The sequence below is a fragment of the Nycticebus coucang genome, chromosome 11 (genome assembly GCF_027406575.1).
Source record: "Nycticebus coucang isolate mNycCou1 chromosome 11, mNycCou1.pri, whole genome shotgun sequence".
Taxonomy (NCBI): Eukaryota; Metazoa; Chordata; class Mammalia; order Primates; family Lorisidae; genus Nycticebus; species Nycticebus coucang.
In genome coordinates this window covers 5,794,918-5,817,413 of record NC_069790.1, presented here as the reverse complement: position 1 = coordinate 5,817,413, position 22,496 = coordinate 5,794,918, and the positions used below count along the sequence as shown (strand labels likewise).

Genomic DNA, 22,496 nt, shown 5'->3' with positions numbered 1-22,496 from the left:
TGAAAAGTGAGAACAGAACAGAAACAAATCTGAAGAAAAACTGGTCAAAAAAGATGAAGAAAAGACACCAAGTCACAAGTCCACAAAGTTCGACAAACCTCAAACAAAACAAATCCAAATCACGTTAACACAAATCATAGTACAACTGCTGAGATCCAAAGACAAGGAGAAACATCTGAACAGAAAACAGGGACACAGTATCCTCAAAGGACAAAACACTGACTGCTCAACAAAGGCGGTGGAGGCGAGGGAACTGGCAGGGCAGCTGTAGACACGGAAAGAAAACAATGGCCAGGTGGAAGTCAGTGGCCATCAACCTTGGTCTTCAAACAGGAAGGCGAGGCAAAACTAAGTTCAGCTCCTCCCCACAGCAAACCAAACGCACAAAACCCTGAAGAGTGTTGCCAGCAGACCTGCACTACAAAAATTATCCAAGGGAGTATTTTCTCAGTAGGAAAATAACAAGCCAGCAGAAGGGGAAAATGAAATGATAAAAAGTAGATGAGAAGGGGGTAGCGCCTGTGGCTCAAAGGAGTGGGGTACCAGCCTCAGATGCTGGAGGTGGTGGGTTCAATCCCAGCCCCGGCCAAAAACTGCAAAAAAATAAAATAGATGAAAAGATAACACAAGGGGTGGGGGGTGGGGAACAGGAACAAAAACAGGTGAGCCAAAGAGAAGATGTAGACGGTAAGCCAGATGTATACATCACTGTGCTGAATAAAAAGTAATTAAATACATTGATTACAAAACAAATGCTTTCTGAGCTGGACATAATGGCACACACCTGTATGGTCCCAGCTACTCAGGAGGCTGAAGCAAGGAAGATCCCTTGAGCCCAGGAGTTCAAGGTTACAGTGGGGAATTCAGTGCACTCCAGCCTGGGTGACGGAGGGAAACATGACAAATACTTTCATACATGGTTTTTTAAAGTTTCTATTTGTTCTTTAAGAAACACTGAAACCTTAGGACAGAAAAATATTGAAAGTAAAAAGACAGATAGGGATCATATAAACTCTAACCAAAAGAAAGCAGTTGGTGGAACAAAATAGATTTTAAAGTAAGAAGCATCAGTAAAGACCAATGATAAAAGACTCAACTTAATGACAGGACATCACTCTGCCAAGCACACCTGAAAGTGTAGCTTTAAAATAGGTAAAGAAATATTTGAAAGAACTAAAAACAGAGATAACAATTCCATAATTGGAATTGGAAGCTTTGTCTGTCATGCATGAAAGGACTCATGCAGAGTGTGTGAAGATGCTTACAAATAAATCAGAAGGTCTGACAACCTGTACAGATAATGACAAAAGACACATGTGGAAAGGATATCCAAACACTTAGTCGTCGAGGAAATGCAAGTTACAAACACCGTATAATTATAATTCCTCTACTAGGTCTATATCCAGAAGACCAAAAATCACATTATAACAAAGATATTTGTACCAGAATGTTTATTGCAGCCCAATTCAGAACTGCTAAGTCATGGAAGAAGCCCAAGTGCCCATCGACCCACAAACGGATTAATAAATTGTGGTACATGTACACCATGGAATATTATGCAGCCTTTAAAAAGATGGAGACTTGGGCGGCACCTGTGGCTCAGTCGGTAGGGCGCCGGCCCCATATACCAAGGGTGGTGGGTTCAAACCCGGCCCCGGCTGAACTGCAACCAAAAAAAAATAATAGCCGGGCGTTGTGGCGGGCGCCTGTAGTCCCAGCTACTCGGGAGGCTGAGGCAAGAGAATCGCTTAAGCCCAGGAGTTGGAGGTTGCTGTGATCTGTGTGATGCCATGGCACTCTACCTAGGGCCATAAAGTGAGACTCTGTCTCTACAAAAAAAAAAAAAAAAAAAAGATGGAGACTTTACCTCTTACATATTTACAAGGATGGAGCTGGAACATATTCTTCTTAGCAAAGTATCTCAAGAATGGAAGAAAAAGTATCCAATGTACTCAGTACTATTATGAAACCAATTTATAGCTTTCTTATGAAAGCTATAACCAAATTGTAGCCCAAGAAGAAGGGGAAAAGAGAGAGGAGGGGGAGGATGGGTGGAGGGAGGGTAATCGGTGGGACCACATCTACAGTGCATCTTACAAGGGTACATGTGACATTTACTAGGTGTAGAATATAAACGTCTTAACACAATAACTAAGAAAATGCCAGGAAGGCTACGTTGACCAGTTTTATGACAGCATTTCAAATTGTATGTAAAACCAGCACATTGTACCCCACGATTGCATTAATGTACACAGCTATGATTTAATAAATAAAAAACCCATATAATTAATTATATGTCAGGCATGACCAGTATAACAATAAATACTTGAGGATTGTGAACCTGTCCACAATTTATTTGACAATGTTGAAATATGAACTTTTTAATTTTTTTGGAATGGCACTATTATTTACATTTGCTGAGAACTTCTGAACAAGTGAATGCCCCAGCCCTTAAAAATGAAGATATATTTTATTTTGAATCTAACAATAAAAACGGACAATAACCAAAATGAAGGATCTGGCTCAAAAAGATTTCTCATAGACTGTTTCTGGAAGTAAAAATTGACACAACCACTTTGGGAAAAGGTACCTTGCTTTCCACTACAGATAGAAACGCATACCTCCTATGAGCCACATCTCCCATTCCTGGCATAAATTGCACACCAAGGACATTTCTAACAATGTTGATGGTAGGGTTGTTTTTGTTTGTTTTGTTTTGTTTTATATCAGCTCCTTCTGGTAGCTACTGCTATTTTACTATAGCTTTCAACGGTTGATAGAAACTCAAAAGTAAATTCCATCAATAGTAGAAAATCAATAGCTATCAAAATAGTAGACGAATTGTGGTGTATTTATAAAAGGGAAGACTATGAAACCATGAGAAGGAAATAAATTCAACTACACGCAGCCCTGGGAATGAATCTCATGAATCTCACATTGCAGGACTGAAGCCTGCTGCAAAGGAGGATATACAAGGTCTGACAATTGAGTTCACAGACTCATCCTAGAAAAAGTACCACGTACTTCATTGCCAAATGTCACTATGGTCATTTTTGAGGTACTCCCCTTGGGAAGCTATGCACCAACACCAGCATCTAGCCCACCGTTCAAAGCAATTTTGGAACTCTTTTGTGGAGTGACTGCCAGAGCTCCATCGCATGAGGTCTGACAACTAAGTTCACAGACTTGCTTATGTTGACATCACTCTACAAACAACTGGGTTTGTTTCATAACCTTGGCACACAGGTGTCTCACAGGTGTGATCGTGTCAACACAGGGAGGTGTCTTGCTGAGTGGCGTTCATTATTGTTGTTGCCTGTTTTTGTGAGCCATGTGACAATGGCTCTGATGGCCCTTCTAGAAAAAGATTTCCAAAATTGCTTTGAAGAGTGCACTAGGTTAGCTGGGCATTGTGGCAACTGCCTGTAGTCCCAGCTACTGGGGAAGCAGAGGCAAGAGAATCATTTAAGCCCAAAAGTTTGAGGTTGCTGTGAGCTGTGATGCCACAGTACTCTACTCAGGGTGACAGCTTGAGAATGTCTCAAAAAAAAAAAAAATAGTGTGCTAGGTGCTGGCTTTAGTGCAAGGTCTCCCAGAGGAAGTACTCAAAAGGTGACCATAGTGATACTCAGCCGTGAGAGATGTAGCAATTTTTCTAGGAGGAGTTTATCAACTTATTTGTCCAATCTTGCATATATTATATTATGATTCTATTTCTATGGAGTGACAAAATAGGAAAACCTATTTTTTTCTGTCAGAAGTCAGCAAAGGGACACAAGGGAACTTCTCCATTCCCAGTGATATTCCCTGCACTGATTTGGGCACCATTTTCATGTCTGTTGGCATTTTCGTTGCATGGTTGAAGCTGGGCGGGCAGGTCAGTTCCTGGCCTAATGACTGAGCTTGTGCAGCCCACCAGCATCTGCCTCTCTGCCTCTCAGCTCTGTGTATAGTGTTCAAAGGGGCCATTCACATTTTTTTTTTTTTACCCACATTTTATTGGTTCATCTTCCAAACACTGTTCTGTGAAATACAAATGTTCATCATCTACTGGTAACTGAATAAAGGCTTCATGGTCAAGTGAATTTAGGAAATAGTGCAACTTGAGCCCTTTCTCTGCTAGATTAGCATAATTAAGGCTCTGGAAAGATCCTCAAGAAAGGGTCTTCATTTAAATTACTGAATGAAACCTGTCCACAATTTATTTGACAAACAGGATACCTTTTGCTATGTTGAAATACGGAACTTTTAAATTTTTTTTGAGTGGCACTGTTATTTACATTTGCTGAGAACTTCTGAACAAGTGAATGCCCTTAAAAAATGAAGATATATTTTATTTTGAATTTTAGGGAGACTGGGTGGTATGTGATAAATTATAGCAACTTGAAAGATTGGAATAAGGTGACCCAGGAGTTATGCACTAGGTCCCAGGCATTTAGAGTAGGCCATGTTCCCAGAGGGCCAGCAGGAAGCACGTAACCCTGAGAGACGTCCATACCCCTCACAGCGCTCCCTTGGAGCCACTGAGAACGAGAAGAAATTAATTTGACAGGAGAGTTTTCAAGTTGACAGTTTCTTTTGATTAGGATTGTTTCTTCTACAGTGACCAAATTTGTTTTATTTTCAGGCTTATTTTAGTGTCATTTATTTTTCCTCATTTTAACTCCTCTGGTTAAAAATGATTTTGTATTAGATGTTTACCAGAAAATACACACGTATGCACATGAACACACACAAACAGGTGTACATATATTTTGTTTCATTTCTCTTAAGAGCAGAATAAAAATGCACGTTAGAAAAACAGTTTTTCCTATCGTTTTTGAGACCAGTGCCCTGAGAGTCTAAAATATGTCACATATATTAAACATTGAAATGTAATAGATGTTGCTGCTTCTGTGTAAACAATAGCTGTTAGATTTCATATTCAGGAGTCAGGGCTGGTGCTAAGAAACATGATTTACATTAAGGCAGACAAAAACGTGGCTGTTTCAAAATAGGTTCAGGATGTAAGGTTTGTTTACTGTCGAATACTGGCGATTTCTTCTGCTGGGCCTTGCGGTGCTCCTGACCACGGGGCAGTCTCTCCCACTGCTCTGCTATTCTGCTGTGCTAGGCCATTCTTTTTCTTTCTTTCTTCTTCTTTTTTTTCCAGTCTTGTATTTTGTTTTGTTTCAATTTCAGAATAGTAAGTGGGTACAGATGTCTTTGATACATGACTTGAGTCAGGTCTGTAAATGTGTCACCTGAATAGTGTTCACTGTACCCATTAGGTGGTGCTTCGCCTCTGCTCCCCTTTCTTTGCTTGATTCCCACAACTTTTACTTTCCTTTGTGTACTTATGTGCCCATTGGTTGGTTCCAATTCATTAGAGAGTGCATATGGTGTTCGTTTTTCCATTCTTATGATATTTCATTTAGAATAATGGTCTCCAGTTCCTTCCAAATGTCTGAAAAAGGCCTTAATTCATCCCTTTTACAGCTAAGTAGTACTCCTGCCCGGTGTACATATACTTACAGACTTACACGTAAGGCACACAACCATGAGAAAATGTGGGTAAAATACTTCCAGACATTGGTCTAAGGCAAAGAATTTATGAAGAATACCCCAGTGGCAATTATAGCAGCAGCAAAAATAAATAAATGGGAGATGATTCAATTAAAAATCTTATGAACAGCTAAGGAAGTGATCAGCAAAGCAAACCTACAGAATGGGAGGAATTACTTACAGTCTACATACACATCTGTACAGGACTAATAACTAGAATCTACAAAGAACTCAAACAAATGGGCCATCCCTTAATGCTTAGCCCTGTGTGGAAGAGGAAGAGCTGTGACCCCAGACACCTGTCTGTATCTTTGTTCAGTTACATTTGTCTTCTTGTGGCTCACCATTCGTTGTTATTAAAAATCTAACCCATTTTAACTCAATCATACACTTGAGTTCCAGCTGTGTGCTGTGGGCAGTACCCACTCCACAATGGCATGTGGGTCCTGCCCTAACGGACTCCCCATCCCGGGAGAGCCTGGTTGGGTACCCAGGGGTGTCACTGTGAAAAACAGATCTGCTGTGGACATAGATATGACAGGACAGGGGCTCCATTAAAAACGTCCTAGGAGTTTCCAGCTAGATTTGAATTTGTGAGCCTCGGCCTAATCTGTCTTCAATTCAGCTGGGTGGTATGTGATAAATTATATCAACTTGAAAGGTTTGGAATAAGGGTAAGTGAAAGTATCCATCATGGGTAAGATTGTGCAGGTGTGGGGGGAAAACGGAGGCCTGACACAGACTTTGCATCCCGGGAGACATACTGGGGGATTTGCAGAGGGAGGAAAGGTGGCTGTTCCTATTGCTGCCCATCCCAGAGCTGGCCTTCATTCATCTTACTCCCTTCTGACATTGTGGGTGTTAGTCTCCCCCTGCTTCTGTAACCAAATACCATAGACTAGGTCATTTAGACACATTTGAAATTTATTTTTCCACAAGTCTGGAGGCTGGGAAGTCCCAGATCAAGGCACCTACAGGTTGGTGTCTAGACAGGACCCATTCATCCGTGGTGTCTCCTCATGGCCCCCTTGTCACTAACGCTGATCATGAGGGTTCTGCCCTAGTGATGTCAGCACCTGCTAACGGCCCCACCTGGTAACACTTCCCAGTGCTAAGTTTCAAGATATGAATACTGAGGGGACAACGACCTTCAGACCTTAGCATGTGCACCAGCAGCAGTGAGCAGGGTGGACATACTCATGGCGTCCAGATGGTATAAAAGCAACTACCACAATTATGAACCCTCTAGTATAGCAAAGATCAATTAAACCATGTTTATCAACTGACCTTGAGGAAAGAAAAGCATTATATGCTGTAAACAATTTGGAAATCAACTATTTTTAGCCAGCAGATCCTTAAATTGTGGCTAGGCAATATCAACATATTAGTAATTAATTATTACTATTAGCAGTAGTAATTAATTATTAGTCATATGACTTGGACTAACAGTTACTGTCTACATCTCTTTTGTCATATTTATAAAATTGTTCTCACTGCTTCATAATTCTTGTAACATGTAAATATGAAAATTAAATATGATCATTAAGGTTAATTAAGATTAAAATTGTTTGCCTCTACTTCTCTAGTTACTAATGAAGTTAAATGTTGCTTGTCACTTAGTGATTATAATACAAGAATCCATTTGTATACATGTAAGTAGTATACCTTTTATACATTAATCTAAGTAATTTCTGTTTCTGTCCACAAGGTAATCATGAATCATATTTTTCCCCTAAGATTTTTATTAATTCTTGGGTTTTAAGTCTGTAAATTGAAGTAAGTGTTTCATGAAAATGAAACTACAACACGTCAAAACACGTGAGTGTGGCTAAAACAGTACTGAAAGGAAAAATTATGGACATTCCCATCAGAAAAGTGGAAATTTCCCAAATCGATAATCTAAATTTTTACTGCAAGAAACTTCAGGGGGCGGGGGGGAGAGGAAGAAGCAAAATAAACAGAAAGCAATAGAAAAAAGAAAACAAACAGCAAAGACTAAGCCAAAAATTAATGAAGAAAATCAATGAGACAAAAAAAAAAAAGTCGGTTCTTTGAAAAGATCAGCACAACCAATAAACTTGTAGCAAAACAAAGAGAGATAAAGAGAAGACACAAATTACTAATATCGGGAATAAGAGAGGGGGTCTGATTACAGACCCAGTAGATGTGGAAAATAAAATGAAGGTATTTATCAACAACTCACATACACATGTAACAACTAAGAATATACAGTGTGCAATTTACTATGTTAAAGTACTTTAAATTGCACATGAACTTCGCGTCCACCCTGTATAGATACTCCTCAAAAAATGCGAACTACCCCCAACTCACTAAGTATGCAATAATTGTATGAGAACTATTAAGGAAATTAACTTGATAATTTTAAAAATCTCTCCAGACCTCCATACTAATACCAAATATTTTAAAAAGAATTAATACCACTCAATTTCTTTCAAAAATAGAAGGGAACTTTTTCCAACTCATTCTATGAAGTCAGTATTATATTGATACCAAAACCAAACAAAGACTATAACAAAATACAAACCAAAACTCCACTAGAACATTGACACAAATTTATTTTAAAATGTAACAAATAGAATACATCAGTATGTTTTTAAAAATTACACTAACATCAAGTGCAGTTTACTCTGGGGATGCAAAGTTGGCTTAAACATCAACTGTTTAGGTTTTTTCCCAGTCTGGCACATAGATGCTTGGAAGTTGCTGCTCCATCCTAAAGAGAAACACTGCAGAAACTAAAGAATTAACAACTCTTATTAGATTCGTCAGCAAAATGGGTTCATAGGACAAACTGCTAACTCCCCAGTTAAGGAGACGGCAGCCAAGTGCAGAAAAATCACAGCTCACCCAAGGAGGAAGCTCCGTGGGCGGCCATGACTGAGGTGGGAAAACGTAAACTGCAGTTGAGGAAAACACAGCCTATAATTGATGCATTGCTGGAGGCTTGGTGTGGAAAATGGTGAGAGTCAAAATCTCCAGGGGGACCCAGTCAAAGGGAAGTGCCCACGGGTTTTTGAGTTTTACTGCTGGCAAGCAAGTTCTCCCAGTGAATTCAAAGGACAATCCGCTTATGCTCCTGGTGGGGTGAGGGGGGAGTGGCCATTTGGAAACAGGCCAGAGCCATGTGTTTGTTACAAGGTCTGCCCTCAGGAGAAATGTCAACCAGAGCTTAACCTGCTGGGGTTCATCAGAGCCTAACCGCCCCTGGGAAGGGAACATCCAGCCCACTCTAGCCATCTGGGACAACCAAAGCAGCAGGAGGACTAAGCTTGTGAGTTCACAGTCCAGAAGTGCAGAATCACAGCAGGGCCGAGTGCGTCCCACACCTTACCCCACAGCACTGAAGGCCTCGCTCAGCAGTTCCTTGTACCCAGTGCGTCATGGCCAACAATCAAGAAAAACTTAGTAATACGCAGCAGGCTAAAAGGCAAAACAAAAGAAAAAAAAAGGGTCAAAACTGGGGTCAATTGTGATACGCTGGAATTATCCAAGTAGGATTTTTAAAATAACTTGAATAACTTTTACAATAAAATAATTTCAAAATCTTTTAAAGATAATATTAATATGCTACAGGCTGTAACAGAAAAGGTAAACCGCAAGGAAGAATGTATACGTTAGCAGAATGGTGGGAATTCAAAGGAAGAATCTAAAAGGAATGCTGGTGATCAGCCTGTGACACAATGATGGGCTCGTTAGTAGACTGGCCGTGACTGAGGAACCAATCTCTGAGCTAAAGATGTCACAATGGAAACCTCCAAAACTGACGTGCAAGCAGAAAATATGGGTACATAAAAATAATTCACAGAATATCCAATAATTGTGGGATAAATAAAAAGGGGGAGTACCAGAAGAGGAAGCAGCCTGCAGAGGCACTGAAGGAACATTGGAAGCAACAATGGCTGAGACTTTCCCCCAATTAATGCCAGACACCAAACCACAGATCCAGGAAGCTCAGAGAACGCCAAGTAGGATAAATGCCAGAAAAAGTACACTTTGGCATACCATTTTCAAACTACAGAAAATAAAGATAATGAGAAAACCCTGAAAGATGCCTGGGGGTGTTCGGAGGGGGACAATTTGCCTATAAAGAAACCAAAGTAGTCATTTCTCAGGAAGCATGAACGTGAGAAGTGACATGTCTAATGTGTGCTGAGAAGAAGAAAAAAGCCCACACTAGCTTAGAACTCTGTAGCCTGCAAAATCATCCTTCAAAAGTGAAGGGAAAATAAAAACTTTCCTAGACAAATGAAAACTTAGGAAATGTGTTGTCAGTATACCAGCCTTGCCAGAAATGTTAAAAGAATTTCTTTAGAGAGAAAGAAAATTATATAGGTCAGACACTCAATCAATATAAAGAAAGGAAGAACATTAGAGAAGGAATACGTGAAGGTAAAAGAAAAATTTTGGTTTTTCAGTTTACTCAAAATGGCAATAATAGCAACAATGTATTTAATTATGTATGCTTATGATATGCATGAATGTGTGTGTGTATATATATTATATGCTTAAATATTAACTGAAATGAACGACAGCAGTGATATAAGAGGTAGGAGGGAGAGTTAAGATTATTTTGTTGTTATAATACACGTAGAAGGAACTTCTACTACTTGTGAAGTTGTATAATGTTATCTGTATTTGGTCGTAAAAATGTATTGCAGGGCAACTGCTAAAAAAAGTGAAAAAGAAAGCATAGTGGATATGCTAAGACAGGAGAAAAGTGGAGTGATAAAATACTCAACTAAAACTGTGCAAGACCCAGAACAAAAGTGGAAGACAAAGATAAAAATAGGGCAAAGAACAAAGGCATCAAATAGAAAATAATATTACTAAGAAATATGATAGATATTAATCCAACTATGTCAACAATCACTTTGAAAATTAATGGGCTAGATATGCTAATCAAAACACAGATTTTCAAAATGGGTAAAAAACAATACATAACTGTATGTTATCTACAAGAAACCTGCTTTAAATATAAATACACAACAGTTCTTGCTTAGCCACAGGGATATGTTCCAAGCCCCCCAGAGGATATCTGAAGCCTCAGGTAGTACCAAACCCTCTAGAAATGGCGTCTGGCCTTTTGTCTTCTCTGCCACACATTGGAAAAAGAGTTGTCTTGGGTCACACACTGAATACACAAACACTAATGAAAACTGATGAACAAAACAAAAGTTCTGTGCATAATTTTCATGATGTTCAACACCACAGATATGCAAAACAGTCCCACATGATCCAACTGCAGCTCACAGGCTGCAGGTTGGGCCCCTCTTCTACTGTTTCGTCCTATACAGTAATGGATGAGTAGCATACACAGAATATGCTAGAAAAAACGCTAATTCACATCACAGGCGGGGTCGTGAGTCATCAGGGATGGTGGAGGGAATTATATAATGATAAAGGGGTCAATTCTCCAAGAAGACATTACTGTCTTTGATATGTATTTGCCTTAAAACAGAGCATCAAAATGCATGAGGCAAAATCTGATAGAAATACAAGAAGAAATAGATGAATATACTATTATATTTGGATACTACAATACCCCTGTATCAGAAATGACAGATCTAGCAGGCTGGAAAACCAGTAAGGACATAGTTGACCAGAAGAGCACCATTGATCAATTGAATGTAATTGACTTTTATTGAATGTAATTGACATCTATTAACTACTTCATCCAACAACAATATAATACACATTCTTCTCAAGGTCACATGGAACATTCACTAAGATAGACCACATTCTGGGCCATAACAAACAAATTTAAAGGAATGGAAATCATATAATGTCTGTTCTCAGGCCACAATGGAATTACTATAGATATCACTAACAAGATAGCTAGAACTCCCCAAATACTTCCGGATTAAACTACACACTTACAAATAACAAATGAAGATATTTGAAATGTCAAGAGAAATTTTAAACTAAGTTAAAACATTTATCAAAAACATTTGGGATACAGTGAAAGCAGGGCTTAGCGGGAAATTTGTAACGTTGAATGCATTGAATTCTAAATTCAATAATCCAATCTTCCACCTTTTTAAAAAACTAGAAAAAGAAGAGCAAGTTAAATCCATAGTAGGCAGGAGCAAAGAACTAATAAAAATTTGAGCAGGAATCAACAAATTTGCAAAGCAGAAATCAGTAGAGAAAAATGACAAAAACAAAATCTTGTTCTTTGAAAAGACCTATAAAAGCAGTAAATTTCTAGCCAGGCTAGTAAAAATAGGAACCAAATGACAGAGGACATAAATTGTTAATATCAGCAACAAAAGAGGGGACATCACTACCAATCCCATAAACATTAAAAGGTTAACAAATACCATAAACAACTCTATTCTCACAAATTTGATAATCTAAACAAAATGAACCAAATCCTTGAAAGACGCAATTGTACACATAAGAAGACATAGATAATCTGAATAAGCTTATATACACACACACGTATTAAAGAAATCTAATCAATAGTTAATCCTTCCAAAACAGAAAGTACCAGGCCCAGATGGGTTCACTGGTGAATTCCACCAAATATTAAAGTGGATATTTAAGTGGATAAGACAATATTCTATAAGGTCTTTTGGCATTACCATTTTATTGAACCAAAGACATTGCAAGAAAAGAAAACTACAGACCAGTATCTCTCATGAATATAAACACAAAAATTTTCAACAAACTATTAGCAAATTGAATCCAACAATGTATAAGGAATTATACACAACAGTCAAGTGGGATTTATCCCAAATATGCCACAATTTATAACAGGCTGAGGAAGAAAAAAGTCATGATCGTATCAGTAGATACAGAAGAAACATTTGACAAAACTCAACACTCTTTTATGGCAAAAACTTTCAGTAAATTAGGAATAGGGAGAACTTTCTCAACTTGATAACAACCAGCTACGAAAAAAAAAAAAAGATGTATAGCTAAAATCATACTTTTTGCTGAGAAACTCAAAGCTTTCTCACCAGGATCATGGCAAGATGTCCCCTCTTACCACTGCTTTTTACCTTCCTACTTGGAGTCCTAGCTAATGCAGTAAGACAAGAAAGAAACTAAAAGATAGGCTGACAAGGAAGAATGAAATAAAACTATCTTTGTTTGTAGACAACACAATGCTTTGTGTAGAAAATCTGATAAGAAAATACCCAGGAACTAATAAGAAATTACAGCAAGGTCACAGGAAATGAGGTTAATAAACAAAATTCAATGACTTTCTTGGTATAAGCAATGGACAACTGGAATTTGAAATTAAATACACAATATTTATGTTAGCACAACAAAATTAAAATACATACATATAAACTAAAAGAATGTGTATAAGATCTATGTGAGGAAAACTACAAACTCTGAATAAAAAAGCATAGAAAAATGAAATCCGTGGAGAGATGTTTCAAGTCATGGATTGGAAGACTCAATATTGTCCTTATGTCACTTATTCTCAGATTAATCAATAGATTCAACACAGTTTCAAACAAAATTCCAGCAACTAATTTTGTGAATACATAAACTTATCCTAAATTTTACAAAGAGACGCAAGAGACCTAGATTGAGAATATTCAACATAATATTGAAGAATAACAGAGGAGTGACATTACCCTGCTTTAAGATGATACAAAGCTACAGAGCTCAAGACAGTGTGGTATTAGCAGAAAATAGATCAGTAAAACAGAAGAGAGGACTCAGAAATAGATCCATATAAATACAGCAAGTTAATATGTGATAAAGGAGTAAAGATAATATAATGGTGCAGAGATAATTCTTCCAACACATAGAACCTGAACAAGTGGATATCCACATGTGAAAAAAAAATGACTCTAGACACTTTATACCCTTCACAAAAATTAACTCAAAATCAATCATATACCTAAAGGTATGTCACAGAACCATAAAACTCACAGAAGATAACATAAGAGAAAAATATAGATAACCTTAGGTTTGGTGATGGCGTTTTTTAATACAGCCCCAAGGGCATGAATCATTAAAGAAAGAATTGATCTTTGTTAAAATTAAACATTTGGCATTATGAAAGAATTATTAACAAAATGAAAGACAAACCACACAGTGGGAGAAAATATTTGCAAAAGACGTATAAAATAATGTTTGGATATTGTCCCAGATACACAGAAAAACAACGAAGTGGAAGAAACCATTCTACCCCATTTCAAGAGCATGGTATTGGCAAGGGGCCAGGAGCACGGATCAGCAGAGCACAGCAAGAACCCAGAAACAGGCCCTGAACAGTACAGCCAACTTATTCAACTTATTTTTGACAAAGGTGCAAAGGCAACTCAGTGAAAGGGTGGTTTTCAACAACTGATGCTGAATCATAGACCAAAACAAACAAACAAACAAGAATCTCAACAAACCTTACAACTTTTGCAAAAATTATCTTAAAATGGATCATAGATTCAAATTTAAACTATAAAACTACAACATTTTTATAAGATAAAAAGAGAAAATCTGTTGGACATAGAGCTTCTATGATGTGTCATTAGGATATCAAAAACATAATCCATAAAAGAGAAAATTGATGCATTTGACCTCATTGAAATATAAATCTTTGCATATATTTCTGCCATGCAATGTACTAGCATCTGAGTCTTAGCTCATATGGGATCCTCTTCATTCATGGCAGGGCTTGCGAAGAACATGGAAGCCATAATCTATTTCACATGACAACTTTTGCAGGTCTGTTGGGAGCAGAAGAGTCACTCAAGACAATCTTTCTCTGAAGATGCAGACTCTGAATCTTGAGAAAGGGGAGTGCTCACTGGTGACCTCTGCTGTCCTTGTCCCCAGTTTCTGCCTCGTAATCCATCCTCAGCGGAGCCATCTCTGAAAGGACACCTATGAGCCATCCATTCTCTTCTCAACGACTCGTGGTAGATTTCCTCAGCTGTCTATAAATAAAATAAAATTCCTGAAAAAAATATAAAACATTCGTTCTGTGAAGGAACCTCTTAAGACAATAAAAAGACAAGGTGCAAACTCAAGAAGACGTTTGCACCTGGAATGTATCAGGAACTCAAAATTAAATAGTAAAAAACTAACCAATGCAATTAGTAAACAGACAAAATACATAGAGCCCTTTCACAGATGATATAAAACAGCAAACACATGAAAAGATCATCACCACCAGCTGTCAGGGAAACACAGATAAAATCCTAACTTGTCTATCAGAATGGCTAAAACAAAATCTTGCAATAAAACCAAAAGAGTGAAGATGTGAATAAACTGGATTCCTGATTGCAATGTAAATTTTATAGACACTGGAAAATTTTTAAAGTTTTTGATAAACCTAACATACAACTACCATAAAATTCTAGCAAGGGCACTCCTAGGCTTTCGGAGAAATGAAAATTATCTGTGTTTACACACAACGTGCAGATTTATTTATAATAGCATCAAAATGAAAGGAAAAAAAAAAACCCAAATGGTTAAACTGGAGCACATCCCCAGGAGGAGCTTCTGTTGATATGCATGGCAACGTACTTGGATCTCAAGGGCATTACATTGAGTTTTAAAAGCCAATCTTAAAAGACCACTTACTTTGGGTGGCACCTGTGCTTCAAAGGAGTAGGGCACTGGCCCCATATGCTGGAGGTTGTGGGTTTAAGCCCAGCCCCGGCCAAAAATTGCAAAAAAAAAAAGACCACTTATTTTAATATCCATTCATGTAGTGTCTTTCAAATGATAAAATCGTAGATATGAAACATACATTAGTGGGTCTGAGGGTTTAAGGATAATGTGGTGTGAGGAGGCTCGATGTGATTATACAAGGTAGCATGATGTTAGTCCTTGTGGTGATAACTGCGGTGGTGACTACACAACGCTATTATGTGCTTATGTAACATAGATGTAGACTCATACCATTCTATAATTATGTAAGCTGTAATTACTGGGGTAAAGCAAAGGGATCGTGGGTCTTCCCTCTACTATCTTTGCAACTTCCTGGTTTGATTGAAATCTACACTTTCAAAATAAAAAGTTTTCACAGTCCTCAGCTCTAAAATAAAAAACATTTTAAAATAATATGTTTTGGGCGGCGCCTGTGGCTCAGTCGGTAAGGCACCGGCCCCATATACCGAGGGCGGTGGGTTCAAACCCAGCCCCGGCTGAACTGCAACCAAAAAATAGCCGCGTGTTGTGGCGGGTGCCTGTAGTCCCAGCTACTCAGGAGGCTGAGGCAAGAGAATCGCTTAAGCCCAGGAGTTGGAGGTTGCTGTGAGCCGTGTGATGCCACAGCACTCTACAGAGGGCCATAAAGTGAGACTCTGTCTCTACAAAAAAAAAATAATAATAATAATATGTTTTGTAGCTGGGTGTTGTGGCGGGCACCAGTAATCCCAGCTACGTGGGAGGCTGAGGCAAGAGAATCGCCTAAGCCCAAGAGCTGGAGGTTGCTGTGAACTGTGATGCCACAGCACTCTACTGAGGGCAATAAAGTGAGACTCTGTCTCAAAAATAAATAATAATAATAATGATATATTTTATAAAGAAGATAAATTTATGACATGTTCAGAGAGATTGGACTGACTGTCACAAATTTTTTATTAGGAATTCTGCTCATAAGATAAAGTTTTTAGAAAAAGTCAATAATTGGAATCTCTCATGGAAATCCACATTTATATTTCAGTTACATTTTGTATGACTTACTGAACACTTCTATGTCGTTTTTGATTAAAAAAGAATTTATAAACTACAAGTGCGCTGACTTTGTTTAACTATATAGTATCTAAATATTTGCAGCAGGGAAAAAACTAGCAACACAATGTATAATTCTAATCAACAGTTGCCTGAATAATTCCCCAACTCAGGCAAAAATCATTTAAGATGAAGAGGCTTTTTAATGGTCCTCATCCATACAGCTTAATTGAAATACAGATTGCCCCTTTCTCACCTCAGCTGTATGGTGTTTGCAAAAAGGTTATTTGTGTAGTTGCCCAAATATTCAGCCTGGTCATAATGAATACAGTGACTACTAAACAACTATCAAAAATTTAATCAATCATATTATCATAAGGTTCTTATCAAGAAGATTTGCTTTTTCCATCACAGCCCTGGAAGGCAAACATCTGACAGTCCATATACTCGCAGGGCCTTCACCCCAAGTTTACTCTGGAAGTTGTGACTCAAGGAAGGCCTGGAATCACTGCTGTTTCTCATATTTCACTTAGCAAAGATATGGAAATTTACATGTAACTATATCTGAAAGTGTATGAAACAGACACTTCCCTATGTGAAGATGTGAATAAACTGGATTCCTGATTGCAAGGTCAATTTTGTTGACACTCTGGAAAAGTTACAGCTTACATTTGTTGCTTTTTGCCTTTTTTGTATGCTTCAAGTCATTTTAACACTTGGTATTTTTGTTGGCTTTTTTTTTCCTCATCAATACAGTTTTTACTGATAATTTTCCAACAATTTCTGTATCTCTTCCTTGCCTAATTCAGATGATAAAATACTCACTGTTTGTACATTACATGTACACAGGGGGACCATTTTCAAAACACCCATCATAAGGGCATGTGCTGAATAAACAATGAAAGCTACACTCTGACGCCCTCAGGGATGAGGACTGTCTCTGTGGACTGACGTGGACTGAGCTGGGGGGAACGTGTTTTTAAGTGAAAAAGCAAAATAGAAGTAAGAAGTATGCAACCCTTTGTGAAAGAAAAATGAGAGAATAATTTGCTTATGTTTTTAAAAAGAGAAATTAAAAATTACTGAAAAGGGTTGGAGGTGGGAGGTAAGGGAGGGGAGAGGATGAAGGAAAACAGGTGAATTTAACTCTGTGTCCCTGCCATGACCAATAGAAAAGAGTTAAGTGACTTTTGAACGTAATATTCTGGCTTTGGAAAGTGCACAAAAAATGTATTTGTTATTTATTAGGAATAACATTTGTGTTGTAATTAATAGTTGAATATGTTAATGATTTCAATAAATAGGAGTCTCAGGGTAAATTGAGATATATAATGAATAAGTCAAATAACGTGTTAAATTTAAAATGTAAGAGAAAAGCTACACACATAAACACCTAAAATGAAAAGTTTTGAATTGTAATTATGAACTTAAAATTTTAAAAAGAATGTACATGTGAAGGTGTGGCAGTGTCACCCCAGTGTAATGACAAGCCATACCCATGTCTTGTTTTGCTTCTAAACATATTCTCCCCCCAAAGGAATAAGGACCCTGTGGATAATTCTAACTATGGACAAAATGAGCCGAAGATACTTTCTTAGTTCAGAAACGAAAGTTTCTGGTGACTGCAGGAGTATGTCTCAAGGATGATTACAGTTTAGGCCACCTATTATCCAGGGTTTGGAACATTTGAACATCAAAAAAAAATTAAGTTAAATAAAAAAGATTCCCCACTGACTGAGTACAAAAGATAAAAATACATAGGGCGGGCACACTGGCTCACGCCTATAATCCCAGCACTCTGGGAGGCCGAGGAAGGTGGATTGCTTGAGCTCAGGAGCTCAAGGCCAGCCTGAGCAAGAGCAAGACCCTTTCACACATGTGGTGCATCTTACAAAGGTACATGTGAGCCTTGGCAAATGTGGAATGTAAATGTCTTGACAAAGTAACTAGGATGATGCCAGGAGGGCTATGTCAACTAATGAGATGAAAATGTGTCAAATATTCTATGAAACAAGTGTATGATGCCCCATGATCATATTGATGTACACAGCTATGATTTAATAAAAATAAAAAAAATAAATGCTAATTAAATTTCCTTTAAAAAAAAAAAAAGAGCAAGACCCCATCTCTACTAAAAATAGAAAACTAGCTGGGCCTGGTGGTGGGTGCCTGTGGTCCCAGATACTCTGGAGGCTGAGGCAAGAGGATCAGTTGAGCCAAAGAGACTGAGGCTGGTGTGAGATATGATGATGCAGTAAGACTCAGTCTCAAAAAAAAAAGCTACATAAAAAATAAATACTGACGTTGCAAAACACTGAAAAATAAAGTTCCAAAATTCTACAGTGATATACACTAATCATCATAAAAAACTCGCTGTCAGTGACTATTGTATTGACATAGGAAGGTTAATTCAGGCAAGGACTTTTGCTAGCATTTGTAGAATAACTACAGGGCAAGCAATGTTAATTATCTAGGTTAGTCCTCATAACACCCTATGAGTTATTATTATAGCATTAAGCCACAAAACAATTAAAATAGTCCAAGATCACATAGCTATTAAGTAGCAGTACCAGACTTTTATTCCACGTTTGTGTGGAGATGAGACTCAGGAGTACTTGCATCGAAGGATGCAGGTTTTCTGGGCAATTATGGGTTTGTCTTCTGTGTCCAAAACACGCTGACTGATATTAGGATGAATTAGATGTAGATTGTTGTCTCAGATGTAACTCTCCAAAAAGGATAATGAGGAAAAAGAAAAGAACATGTCAAAGAAAGTTCAAGCCATCATGAAACTCTCCCTTGCTCTCTAAATTCACAGCAGCTCAGGCACCCATCAGGACAGTGTGACCAGTCAGTGAAGCTGTTAGGACATAGAGCCCACCAGAGCAGGCCCGGTGGCACTGCCAGGCATTGACCTTCTGGAGCTGAAGAAAGCTCCTTCTACGGCCAGCGCGGTGGCTCACACCTGTAATCCCAGCACTCTGGGAGGCTTCAGCAGGTGGATTGCTTGAGCTCAGGAGTTGGAGACCAGCATAAGCAAAAGCGAGGCCCCACCTCTACTAGAAATAGAAAAAAACTAGTTGGGTGTTGTGGCTGCCTGTAGTCCCAGCTTCTAAGGAGCTGAGGCAAGAGGATCTCTCAAACACAGGAGTTTGAGGTTGTTGTGAGCTATGATGCCAAGGCAGTCTGCCCAGGGCGATGGAAAACAAACAAACAACAACAACAACAAAAAAAAAAAAAACACAGAAAAACTCATTCTATCATTCTAGGCAAAGGAACATGGTAACCATAATGTGTAGGCCACCAGGGGAGGGCTGAGTGCAGAGAGTACTAGGGCATGGTGTTGGGGTCACCGGCTGGAGGAGAGGATCTTGAATTCTAAGTATTTCAGTTCACCAAAGCTGATGGATAGGTATCTTTAACATAAATACAACTCCATGGTGGCACCCATAGCTCAGTGGCTAGGGTGCCAGCCACCTACACCGGGGCTGGTGGGGGCTGGTGGGTTTGAATCTGGCCTGGGCCAGCTAAACAACAACAACTACAACAAAAAAATAGCCAGGCATTGTGATGGGTGCCTGTAGTTCCAGTTACTTGGGAGGCTGAGACAAGAGGATCACTTAAGGCCAAGAGTTTGAGGTTGCTGTGAGCTGTGACACCACAGCACTCTACTGAGGGCGACATAATGAGACCTGTCTCAAAAAAAAAAAAATTAAAAAATAAAAAAGTAAATAAATATAGCTCCTTAGATAGCAGAGGGAAGAGACTCTGGGCCCAGACATGATAAATCTGTTGTCAGCAGACAAGGCAGACAAGTGCCTTCTGGAAACATAAGATTAGAGTTCAAGACAGATAATTTAGGAGTCATTGCCAGATAATGATTGTTAAGGCTTTGAGTTCTCTGAAGGAGCAGAAGAGACGTCAAAGGCAGAATCTTAGGGCAGCATCTGAATGGGGAACACGACTGGAAGCAGAGTTCAGGGTGGGAGAAAGGGGCCCACGCCCAAAGCAAGGCATTCAGGAGCTGGTGTGTGTCACCCACTTGATGAACTTGAGAAACCACCACCTCAAAAGCATGACTTATTCTGCTTAAAATTGTAAATAGGCCAAATAAATTTGCTGGAGTAATTATTTTTTTAAATATTCCAGATGAAACTTTCATCTCTTCAATGACTTCACACATTATAAGTAAATATATTTGTTTGTGGGGACATTTACAAAAACAGCAGAAGCAAAGGTAGGGGCAGATCGATAATTTTGACAAACTGCTGAAGTTCAAACTCGGGGGCTTTTATTTAGGATGAAGCAGTTACTAGTATTTGAACTTGGGAGATTTGGAGAAACAATGGTTGTTGAGATCTGAATCAGATTTACTAGCATGAAACAAAACAAAGTCATTCATTGTTATTTAAAAAACAGTTGTTTCAGCTCGAGTATTTCTTCATGTCTTAGACCTATTACATAAAGCGCAGATGTAATGCATTTGTTGGCTGACAAGCTTCTGGTTGATGCTGGTTGAGAATTACAGTGATCTCTGTTCTTGTGAAGGACTGTCAGAGAGATACGCTGGCAAAATGGGGCTTCTCAAAGTGGATCCCAAACCAGCATCCCCATCTCCCCTGAGAACTTCCCAAACCTAGCGAGTCAGAAACTCTGGGGGTAGGACCTGTAACCAGTATCATTCAGGGCCTTTCAGGTCACATGATGTGTGTGAAAGTTTAAAAATCTTTCCCAAGGTATCTGGAAAGTATTCCGTATTCAGGTCACTTTCATGCAGCTTGCTTATTTAAGCTCTCGCTATTTAAAGTGTCATGTAGAATAAGATCGTTTCTTTGAAGGTCCCAGCGCTTCACATGCTTTTTGTATGATTATTTAAAATTAGTGAAATCAAATGGTTGCAGCTTTGGCTGACATAGGAGGCGCTAAGATAGAATAGTCTGTTAATCAAAGTCACAGTGCTGTCTTTCATAAAAATTTTAAATAACACTGGCTCCTTTCATTAAAAAGTGGAAGTACTTTGTGTTACTAAGATTATGTGAATAAAACATGTACTGTAATGTTAGCTACCTAATTCTAGATATGATATGCTTTTGCACACATGACATGCAACGTTTTCCTGCATTTCAGGACCCAACTGCTTCGCAGAAACCGCTGTCATCCCTGCCGGCAGAGAAGTGAAAACCGATGAGTGCACCATATGTCACTGTACTTATGAGGAAGGCACCTGGCGAATTGAGCGGCAGGCCATGTGCACCCAACATGAATGCCGGCAAATGTAGACCCTGCAAAAACTCGGACACTTTTCTAGACTATTTTACTGATGTGCACCTTCTAGATGACTCTGGGAAGACGTTTAACAAGGAGTGATGGGAAATTGTTGGTACTTTGGCTTTTCTCAGTAACAATTACTGCAAGAGAATGAAATGGATGTATTTCAAAACATCATTGAGAACTTCGGGCATAAAATCCCTCTCTAAATAAATGTGCTATTTTCACAGTAAGTACATGGAAGTACTCTATTATATATTAAATGTATTTCTATATCCTCCATTAGAGAGCCTATATAAATGTTTTCTATAGATAAAGATTAAAAATGCTGTGTGGTCAACCGTCCTCACTGTGTACCCGCATATCATTTTCAGCTCTGATTTATCACGTGGGAGTGTTTGTAAATGCCAGTCCCCCTTCACTTCTTCACAGGGAATAGTGCCCCCCCCCCGAATGGATCAGATGATAATAAGCCCGATTTCTACTGAAACCTTGCCCCAATTCTGTTTAATTACAGACATATATCGAATGTTTATCATTACAGGATTTAGTCTAATTCACATGAATGTCGTATTTCCTTCTTATACATGTAATTACACGCTGCTTTTACCACTTCGTTCTCAGCCATTTGGGAAATGCAGGTATCAGGACGGTCACACACACTTTTTCAGTTCTTTCAGAGTTCTTTCGTTGTGGACCACAGGTCAACACATACCCACTGAAATGTTTCATTTTCTTTAACATCACTTTCTCTTCTAAATGCGACTTTACCCCCTAAACTGAGGAACAGGGCAGGCAGGAGAATTTGCACTATTTTCCATCAAGCTGAACAGGGGGTGAGTCCTTCAACTTTCTGGAGGAGAGTCATGGAAAATTAAACTCCTGAAATCTTTATATCTCACTTCAGTGGGCTCCTCTGTTTTTCCTCAAAATGAGTCATCTACCTGCACCAGGTATATACCCTGTTTCCCCGAAAATAAGACAGTGTCTTATTTTAAGGTGTGCTCCCAAAGATGCGCTGG

The 22,496-nt window shown here is 38.7% G+C and overlaps 1 protein-coding gene across 4 annotated transcripts in view; it reads left to right on the top strand.

The window, feature by feature from the left end:
- Nucleotides 1-21,819, top strand: part of VWC2 (von Willebrand factor C domain containing 2) — a 145,084-nt gene extending 123,265 nt beyond the window's left edge. For 3 of the 4 annotated variants that reach the window (XM_053553741.1, XM_053553740.1, XM_053553739.1), the window contains exon 4: nucleotides 21,334-21,548. In XM_053553741.1, coding sequence (XP_053409716.1) covers nucleotides 21,334-21,485 — 152 coding nt within the window. In that variant the 3' untranslated portion in view covers nucleotides 21,486-21,548. Of the gene's footprint in view, nucleotides 1-21,333 lie in introns of all 4 variants that reach the window. The other variant, XM_053553738.1, reaches the window with a different exon arrangement.
- Nucleotides 21,820-22,496: the final 677 nt, after the last annotated feature.